At 44.5% G+C, this 10,717-nt stretch overlaps 1 protein-coding gene across 3 annotated transcripts; it reads right to left on the minus strand.

The window, feature by feature from the left end:
- Nucleotides 1-285: 285 nt before the first annotated feature.
- LOC123078450 (uncharacterized) lies at nt 286-10,442 on the minus strand. Of its 3 annotated transcripts, none has more exons than XM_044500960.1 (8): nt 10,204-10,442; nt 9,772-9,887; nt 9,534-9,616; nt 9,044-9,165; nt 1,324-1,488; nt 1,155-1,248; nt 741-915; nt 286-594 (listed from the first exon to the last, which is right to left on the minus strand). In XM_044500960.1, exons 1-8 carry the CDS (start codon nt 10,244-10,246, stop codon nt 553-555), a joined length of 840 nt encoding a protein of 279 aa, XP_044356895.1. In that variant the 5' UTR covers nt 10,247-10,442; the 3' UTR covers nt 286-552. The 3 variants fall into 3 exon arrangements, with proteins under 3 accessions (XP_044356895.1, XP_044356896.1, XP_044356897.1); XM_044500961.1 differs by having other exon boundaries at nt 286-647; XM_044500962.1 differs by lacking the exon at nt 1,324-1,488.
- Nucleotides 10,443-10,717: the final 275 nt, after the last annotated feature.

The raw sequence follows: 10,717 nt of genomic DNA on the forward strand, positions 1-10,717 counted from the left end.
GGTAAGAAATTATTAATTGCGCTTTGTGGACTAACTCATCTTAATTTGAGCTTTTGTCCAAGCAAAAATCTGAGTGTCAACAAAATGCATTTCGGAGCTAGGTCTCTTTGAGCTCCTTTTTGGAAAAAGAGATCAATAATAAAATTTTGAAGTAACAAATATATTTTTTGGAACCACATCCATGTGTAATATTAGCGGGACATCGATCTACAAAAAAGAGACAAATTCATTTGCTATTAAAAACCCATGATTTTGTCTTCTATTTGTATAGCTTGCACGTTAAAGTATCTCATATCAATACATTCATATGTACATGTGGAATTGTTTTCAGAAATTATTACACTTTGGATGTGATTTTTTTAAAATGAAAATTTCAGATCACACAGCCCGAGGTCCAAAACACCTCTCTATAATAGTTCCACATATTTTACAGCATAATTTTCCAACAATTTAGTTAATAAAATAATGCAAACCTAAAGCCTTGCAATTGTTTATTGCTTATTACATCCAGGAACTAAGAAGTAGAATGACCATGATCTAGAATTGCGTTGTTCAGAGGGGAGCTTCTGTAAAGCAGAACTGTTGTACAAAATCCTACAGCAGAAATCCATCAGAATTCATTAATCTTCTAGCGTGGTATCCCTGGCCTGCCAAATCAGTCATCGCAGTGAAATTAAAGGCGCTAACAAACCAGAAGCGATACTGCAGAGAACGACATATAAAATGACATTCTTCGGTACCTTCTTGGATGTAATGAAACCCACTACAGCATCAGAAAGTTCTTTACGATGTCTGGTGTAGCAGTGATCTGCTCCCTCGACGACACACAGTTTGTGGGTCGGTATATGCTTTGCAAACTCATAAGCATCTTCCACGGGAATGATCTCATCAGCAGAACCATGAACTGTGAAGAAGCTGAATAAAGACAGTAAATTAATTGCCTGATATTTGCAACACGCGGGATTTATTCTAGCACAATACGAAACCTATGCCCAACTGCAAACACATGAGATATTTAATGTTTTCAATCCTGGGAATGCATGGGATTGACTATTTAAATGAAGGTAAATGTGTCATGTCGATGCCATGGTGCCCCTTGTTTCAGTTGGTAGTTGAAATACGAAGGTAGTTCATTCCTCAAGTAGTTTCCTGACCTGCATTCCTTGCTAATGGAGAGGCTTGTTGCATGCATGTCAGTGTTCAGTCGTTCCATCAAGCTCTCTTTTGTTACCGTGTATAAAACATTTCCTACATTGCAACCATTGGATAGTCAGTATATGACAACGAAGGAGAAGCTATATACACAGTATACAAAATTGCTACCTGACTTGTTTGTGACATCAATGTAACCTTCCTTATTTATTCTGTCAAGAAATTCTTTCCCTAGGCGTTCCTCAATGCCTTTCTCCAAATAAAATCGGCCGGATAGGTTAACAACCATACGGACATCGTCATATAGGGAAGCATAAAGAACAACCACATCTCCTCCTGAATAATAATGTAAATTAAGTGACTACATTTTCTAATTTGCGAGTTAAAGCACAACAACATATGGTAACACTCAGGTAATGAAGGGGTGTGATCTGTGAGTGTCAGGACATCTACAATGATAGATAAGGCAGCCTTTTTTAAGCCTCAATGTCATATGTGATGAAAACAGAAACACACCATAAGATGGATTATCTCTTAGTGTTATCTGTAACAACTAATGTTTACATGCTCTTAACATTATGGTGATTAAAATAAACTATAAAACATGTGACTAAGATAGACATCCCCTACAATGGAGAAAAATGCAATATCTTTCATACTGAGAAATCATCTCTTCGCTATGACAATTCGAGCATCTTGTTTTCATTTCTCTCTTCCAACTCAGCAATCATCCTATGTGGCATGCTAAGGCAAAGCCATTGTACGTGCCCTCAGGGATTATGATCTGGCCCCTAACTCCGTTGGAGATAAGGAAAATGATATAAAAGATATATTTAGTTAGGGAAGAAGTGACTTAGTTAGGAAGATAACAATGTGGTGTGTTAGGCAATTAGGGATCCTATTCTTAGGGGTCAAGTCAGCCTTCCCTATTAAAAGGATATAAATATTGTGTAGGCATGTACTCCATATGAATTATCCAAGAAATGAGAGAGCAAAAACTAATCCCAGTGGCCAACCTTCTCTCCCTCTCATCCCCAGAAACATTGCCGGCCTGCCCTTGCTTCTCGGAGCCGTACCCCTAGTTTTCCACGGCCTGAGGATCTATACTATGTTTGGCATGCAGCAGTGAGCGAATAAAATACTGCCAGCAAAAGTATTGTGATTAACTGTTTAGGGAATTCATGGTATTCCTAGTGATAGATATCTGAGCAACCTGATCAGGGTTGGACTAAGCTAAATGTAGATGACTCCTTTCTTGCTGCTACTGTCCAGGGAGTGCTGGAAATCTGGGCAGAAACCGCAAAGAAGATGTTCTTTTCTCAGGATGCCTCGTTCCCATACGAGGCCTCTCTCCTTTGGGGGTTGTTGTTGCATGGCGACCAGACAGCCAACTGTGATGACCTTACTAGGTAAGGATCACAAATCACTAGATAAACCACTCTGAATTCGAATTCGATTACAGAGATGGAGTTTACGTGAGGTAGAAGAAAGAAATGGGGAATGGGAATTAGACTGAGCGACTATCCTATTACAGATTCGCTACCTCGCTCGACTGAACCCTGGTCTATAAGTACCCACCGCTCGCGCGGTCACGGCCCGCTGACCATTACACCCCACACGGCCCAAGGCCCAAAACTAGAATACTAAAACTAGCCTGCTCACTATTCCGTCGCTGCTCCTTCCTGACGGTCACGGTTGCTGACAGTGCCTCCCTCTGAAGATCCAGCATGCCCCCATGCTGGTGCTCCGGGGTATCTCCTCTTCAAAACCTCATAGTCCTCCCATGTTGCCGCTTCTTCGGACAGTCCAGACCATTGCATGAGTACTTGCACATGCACTGCATTGCCTTTCTTGACCATTTTTCTGTCCAACACCTTCTCAGGGACTAAATTGGCCACTGATAAATCCACTGGCGTTGGCAAATCTGAAAACACAGGAGTGTGGTCTGGCCTGTGCTCCTTTAGTTGAGACACATGAAACACAGGATGAATGAGAGCCTTTTCTGGTAATTGTAGTTTATATGCTGATGGTCCAATCCGTTCTAGAATCTCAAAAGGGCCATAGTATTTGTAAGCAAGTTTGGGGCAAGGACGATTGACCACTGTGTGTTGGGTGTATGGCTGCAGTTTCAGATACACCACATCCCCCACTGTGTGTTGCTCTCCATTTTTCTACTGCCATCATGATCGCCAGAAACTCCTTCTCATAAATTGACAGCTGCTGATTTTTGATGCCCAGAGCTTTGCTGTAGAAGGCCACAGGGTGAGCATCTTGTATGAGAACTGCTCCTATCCTAGTGGAGCAAGCATCAGTTTCAATTGTAAATTGTTTGTTGAAATCGGGCAAACCAAGCACTGGAGTGGTGGACATGGCCAGTTTCAACTTGTCGAATGTCTGTTTTTCCGCAGTAACTGAGTTAGTGGTTTTGCAATAATGCCATAGTGCCTGACAAACTTCCTATAGTATCCGGTTAGACCTAGAAACCCTCTCAGTTCAGTTACATTTTGGGGTACAGGCCAATCCATCATCACTTTAGTTTTCTCAGGGTCTGTAGCTACCCCCTCATCAGAGATAATATGACCCAGATATTCCAGTTTCTGCTGGGCAAAGGTCCACTTACTGAGTTTGGCATAGAACTGATTTTCTCTCAACACTTGGAACACCTCTCTCAAGTGGTTGACATGTTCCTCCAAGGACTCACTGAACACCAGTATGTCATCCATGAAAATGACCACATACTTTCTGTTTCCTTTGGAAAAACACCAGTTCATTACTCCTTGAAAAGTTCCAGGTGCAGTGGCTAAACCAAATGCCATAACTCTGAATTGATAGTGACCATTGTGGGTTCTGAAAGCTGTTTTATGTTCATCTTCAGGCAGCATTCTGATCTGGTGGTAGCCAGCTTTCAAATCCAACTTGGTAAATCATTTAGCGCCTGCAAGTTCATCCAGTAGTTCATCCACAATTGGCATAGGAAACCTACTTTTGACAGTAATGGAATTTAACTTTCTGTAATCCACACAAAACCTCCAAGTGTCATCCTTCTTCTTGATTAGCAACACAGGAGAGGCAAAAGGACTAACACTAGGTGTAATCAAGCCAGCTTCTAACATTTCTGCCACTTGTTTCTCAATTTCATCCTTTTGCAAGGGAGAGTACCTATATGGTCTGACATTCACTGGTGCTGCTCCAGGTATGAGATGGATAGCATGATCCAGGGGTCTAGTGGGAGGCAAAGACTTTGGATCATTAAACACATCAGCAAACTCATCAATGACAGCTTGAACTTCAGGATGGATTGTGTTGCTTTTAGTGTTATGAACAGGGACCAGCAAGGCAGTGGCCCAAATGTCATTCCCTCTATGCCATCTCATGGCCTGTTCCACTGACAATTCTTGTAAACAGGGTTTGTCGCTTTTAGTAATTCCTTGCAGAGTAATGAGTTGATCCTGATAGTTGAATCTGACCCATTTTTCCTTCCACTGACAAGTCATTTCTCCCCATTGCTCCAACCAGTCCATACCAAGGATCATATCATACCCTCCCAGGTCCAATACTTTCAGAGGATAACTGAAGGTATGCCCCTGTACCCACCAATGCATTTCCGGCACATACGCAGAACACTGCAGCATCTCTCCATTTGCTACTTTTACTGGCAATGGTGATTGCAACTTCTGAGGAGTGACTTGAACTCTAGAAAATATTTGAGAATCAATGAAACTATGAGTGCTCCCAGAATCAAGTAAAATTAACACTACCTGATTGCCAATCAGGGCTCTCAACCTAACAGTCTGGGGATGATCAGCTCCTGACAGTGCATTGACTGAAATCTGCATGTCTGCCAGAGCAGTTTCTTGTTCCACAATAGCATCTAGTAACTCATCAGATAGGATGTCAGGGTCTGCCCCTTGCATTGCTTGAACAGCCCCTTGAGGTGCAGTTTTAGTGCACAGATGGCCAGGCATGTATTTGTCCACACAACTGAAACACAACCCATTGGCCCTTCTGAATTCTTTGAGCTGTCTAGCTTTCCATAGATCTCCTGCAGCCACTGGTTGAGCCTTGTAATCAGTTTTTGGACCCATTGCTTTGTGGTTTGTCCATTTACATGTTTGCTTCTGGCCAAGACCTCTTCCTGAATACCAGCATACATCGCAGCTTCGCTGACTGTAGCTGGTATTTGCATCTCCACCGCAGCTCTCAACTCCTCTCTCAGACCCAACACAAACCTAGTTACCAGGAATGTGTCGCTAACTGTGTTTTCATACAGCAGCAACTGGTAAGTTAATTGCGTAAACTCTCTTTTGTACTCAGCCACTGACCCTGACTGTTTTAGCATCATCAACTCTTTCATTTTGTGTCTGTGCACGTTGACATCAAACTCTGACATCACAGCAGAGCGAAACTCATGCCAATTAGGCCACTGATGAGTCAGTTTATACGCATGAAACCAATTGGCCGCATCACCATACAAATGCAGGGAAGCTGATGTGACTCTGAAGAACTCCGGAATTTCATACAGTGAGAAATAAGCTTCACATCCGTCGAGCCAAATACGCACATCAGTGCCATCAAAACGAGGGAAGTCCATTTTGGGCATCCACGGTCTACGCGGATGCTGATCCTGACAATCAGACACAAATGCCTCCTTCTGCTTATCCAAATTGGGCTGGGACTTGTTCTGAACTGGCGGCGCATTGGGTATCGGTGCTTGGTTCCTAAGTTGCGATGTTATTGGCGGGGGTGACCCCAATATGCCTTCGTTCCCCGCTGGTGAAGCTGTGGGTGGCGCCTGTTTGTGTAACTGATCACGGGCTGCTGCCATCTGGTCCTGCCGTACCTCTCCAATGGATTTCATAGTCAAATTGACATTGCTCTGAATCACATCGATGCGTTCCACCTGCGTGTTGAACTTCTGATCCAATTCTTCTATCCTGGTGAACAATTCATCGATGCGGCCGATTTTGTCTCCCAAACCTGATAGCACCTCCAGCCTCTGCATCACCCTTGTCTCAAATGCCTCCATGGAGCCTAGGACCAACTCTGTCTGCACACTGGCCTTGGGAGGAGCCATGGTGCCCCCTGGATCTACCGCCACCCAGGTCAGCGAGTACCGGAGCGCCGCTCACCGTCTCCGCACGCGCCCTGTCCTCTGCAACCGACCTCCCACACCTCCACTGCAGCGCCAATCTGGTCGCCGCCTTGGAATTTTACACCCAGCTGAAAATCACCGGGAAACCGGGCGTGTACCTGGATCCGCCGCCGAATGATCTCCCCCGCCCTGATTGCTCTCCACCGGAATTTTTTTTGAAACTATGATGATTTTTATAGCAAATTCGGAAACTATGCGCCCTAAGGCATAAAAATCGAAACTACGTCGGCCTTCTGTTGGCCGAAGAGGGACTTTTCGGCCTACCGTTGGCCGAAGTGGGCTCTTCAGCCTCCTGCTGGCCGAAGAGTGCCCAGCTGGGCCGAAGATAGTATCTTAGGCTTCCCGTTGGCCGAAAAGTGTCAGGGGCACAAAACGTAATTAAGATGGAATGAAAAAGTTATCAACATGAAAAATCTTCGTCTCGTCGAAACGGTTGATTTTGATATAAAAATCGTCTTCATCCGACGTCGTATGCAACCTGTTGAGGCAAAACAAGGTCAGGGGCAGAAGCTGCAGAGTTACTTCGGACAGACCGAATGGATGTCAGAAAATTTGTCACGAGACACCCGATGCACTCGGTGAGACCGTGTGGAATACAGAAGAGTACACAAGTTTGGTCACGTTCACTCGGTGAGACCGAACCAAACCACTCGGAGGCTTCGAAAAATTGCCAAAGATTTTTTGATAGAATTTTTAGTCCTTTTATTGTACGGGGAGTCCAGCCGCCTCATAAATCGATGTGGGCATTGTTCGCCTGCACCGGGAAGACACATGCCGGCATTTAAGAAATGTCTCTGTTGCGATGGCAAGAATTGAGACCAAAACTTTCGGCGGTGGCGTCATCCACCATGCAAAGTAGAGGCAATGGTCACCTCTCAGGCCCGTCACCGTGTACCCTCGACGCCGGGGGTGATGCACACAAAAAGGTCACCGTGTACCCTCGACGCTGGGGGTGATGCACCGTAGCTCACGTCGAAGAAGACCCGGCCGGAAGCGCGGTACGCAAGTAGTCTTCCCGGTGCAGACGAACAATTTCTCGGATCAAAAATCCTAACTTTAACTCGGACAGGAATCTTTGGCAATTTTTCGGATCCATTCGGAGCCTCCGAGTGGTTTGGTTCGGTCTCACCAAGTGAGCGTGTCCAAACTTGTGTACTCTTCTATATTCCACACAGTCTCACCAAGTGCACCGGGTGTCCCGTGATAATTTTCTGACATCCATTCGGTCTGTCCTTAGTAACTCTGCAGCTTCTGCCCCTGACCTTGTTTTGGCTCTACAGGTTGCATACGACCTCGGATTAAAACGATTTTTATATCAAAATCAACCGTTTCGACGAGACGAAGATTTTTTATGTTGATAACTTTTTCATTTAAGGTCATCTTAATTGCGTTTTGTGCCCCTGGCACTCTTCGGCCAACGGGAAGCCGAAGATACTATCTTCGGCCCAGCTGGGCACTCTTCGGCCAACGGGAGGCTGAAGAGCCCACTTCGGCCAACGGTAGGCCGAAAAGTCCCTCTTCGGCCAACAGAAGGCCGATGGGGTCATAGTTTCGATTTTTATGCATTAGGGCGTATAGTTTCCGAATTTGCTATAAAAATCATCATAGTTTCAAAAAAAAATCTCTCCACCGCCGGTGCTGGAACGAAGCACCCGACCCACCGCCTCCGCGAACTCCGTCGACGAGCCGGGATTTTACGGGAGAGCCCAACCGAAACGCCGACGAGCCCGATTCGCCTCCCTGCCGCCGATCGCCCAAATCTGATACCAACTGTGATGACCTTACTAGGTAAGGATCACAAATCACTAGATAAACCACTCTGAATTCGAATTCGATTACAGAGATGGAGTTTACGTGAGGTAGAAGAAAGAAATGGGGAATGGGAATTAGACTGAGCGACTATCCTATTACAGATTCGCTACCTCGCTCGACTGAACCCGGGTCTATAAGTACCCACCGCTCGCGCGGCCACGGCCCGCTAACCATTACACCCCACACGGCCCAAGGCCCAAAACTAGAATACTAAAACTAGCCTGCTCACTATTCCGTCGCTGCTCCCTCCTGACGGTCACGGTTGCTGACACCAACGTTCAAGGCTCTTCGCCTTGCTTGGTCAGATGAAGATGGAAGTTAAGGTGCCCCTCTATGCTATTTCTGCCGATGAGATCTGTGATGGCGGTTGGTGGTGGTGGTGCGTCCGGCTTCAGGTCGTCAGTGGTTTGAGCTTCTCGTGGCCTGATAACGACAGTGCTTGGTGTTGTTGAGCGGCCAATTTCTCCCTGTATGCTCTTCTTTGGCGGTTTCTGGGGTTCGGCTGTAGGCGCGGGTGTGTTTAGGTGAGGATCCACTCCCCACATTGACCATTCAAAAAAAAGTGTGATCACGAAAAGCAATTACTGGATGAAATACGTTGTGTGTATCTCACTGTGCAGAAGTTCAGGATGTGCAAATGGAATATGTTTTATAGGTAAAACAGACAGGGACATCCAATTAATTATACAAATAGTGCCAGCAGAAACCAATCTTACAGAGATGTCACAACTAGATTTTAATGTTATGACTAATGGACTACATATGCAGGCAAGAGACTCCACCATTTTTACATTTGCAGAGTGTATGTGCAAGTTGTTGAAAAACAAAACAAGCTCTTCCACGTGCTAATGATAAAATTCAATGAAACAACTTAATAATTGCAATAATAAACACAACTATACAAACCAAACAACGTATATCACCAACCTTTGCTGTGACCAACAACAGCTGCTACATCATACTTCTCCTGATACAGATATGAGACAATAGAATGCAAGTCTTCAGCCTCTTTCCTGTAGTTGCCATATTGGAATACACCTTCGCTCTCTCTGAAAAGCAATATGATCAAAGTCACAACATGGATGAGGTTAGGAACCATGCATATGCCTATTTCAATTATTGAAAAAATTGTGTACCAACAAATATATATTAAAACAACAAAAATGCAATTCGTGAAATTTAAATGGAAAAGGATATCTGCCAGATTATGTTATCCATATTTTTTGTCCATGAAAAAGGTGCAGGTCTAACAGATAAAATAAAATCAGAGGACCAAAATGATAGTATACGTCATACATGAACCTGAGCTCATTCAGTTATAAAGACTACCTTCAGAAAAGGCTAGAGTAGCATTTAGCATAACAACTTTAGTGAACGTACAAGCAACAGCATATCCATGATTCTATGAGTAACTTACCCGTTTCCACTGAAGTCAAAGCGAAAGACACTAATCCCTTGTTTTATTATTGCATCTGCCAGATCAACAATAACGCCAGAACTCTGAAGATAAGTGTTAAACGTCAGTAGAAGGGTAGTAGAAACTACTACTCCGACGGTTCAATTCGCTGCATCTCACATAAGCAAAATGAAACTTAGTGGCCCTAATCTTGAAGTGGACAAGGCGAATTTCTTGTGGTCACGAAATAGTTATGTACCTTGGAGGCCGTAAAGCCATGGCACAAGACTACAATCCTGTTCGAACCCGTGGGATGCAGCAGGCCCACAAGTTTCTCTCCATGCTTGTTCGTTATCAATACCCTGTGTGTAGCAGCTGTTTCATAAAACCACACGGTGTCAACAGTTTGGACTCAAAATTAGCTTTACGTATCTTCTCTTCTGTGACAAGAGTATAGGAGTAACTTCAACTCAGATGAAGCCATCCTTTGACTTAGACTACTAACACTATTCGGATTTGCAAATAACTCCAAAATCCTTAGGTTTATGCGGCCATCTGAGCACTTCATAGTAGCACAAGAAACCATCTACTAGTCTAAGATGGCTATGCAGATTCTTGAGATCAAATTTGAAGTATGGTAGTTGTCGCCCAAGAGAAGGTACGGATGGTGAAATCAAGAAAAGGGGCTTACGGGGATTGGAGGCATCCCGGGAAGAATTGAGCGGCTGCGACATGGACGACAGATGGCGGCAGCAGCCTCGTGCGGTTTGGGGTGGGAGGAACCCGAGGCTAGCCGACCCGCCGGCGGTGGCAGGAGCAGGATGAATGTTAGATTCGCCGGGCAACTGGAGGAGGCCAGGAGGAGGGCGTGGAATTTAAGGTATCCAGAAAAAGAACGCACTAGGAAGGCGCTACCATTGGATGGACCCAATGACAGCGTGAAGGGCTGGAAGCCGTTGGATTGGGATTTCTTGCTCGCGATTTTCTTCCTTACAGCCGCTCGCCCGATTTTGGACTAAAAAAGGACCCTTAAAAAAGACCCAATAAAAGGGTTTTCACTATTTATACCACTAGTTGTGTAATACTAAGTTTTGCCATTAAAAATTACAAATTCTTAAAAATGTCATCGTTCCGTGAGATGTTTGCTCAAAAATAACATTAGAAACCTAAAAAATGCCATCATTTTGGTAGATATTTGCTCAAAA

The sequence above is a fragment of the Triticum aestivum genome, chromosome 3D, assembly GCF_018294505.1.
Source record: "Triticum aestivum cultivar Chinese Spring chromosome 3D, IWGSC CS RefSeq v2.1, whole genome shotgun sequence".
Taxonomy (NCBI): Eukaryota; Viridiplantae; Streptophyta; class Magnoliopsida; order Poales; family Poaceae; genus Triticum; species Triticum aestivum.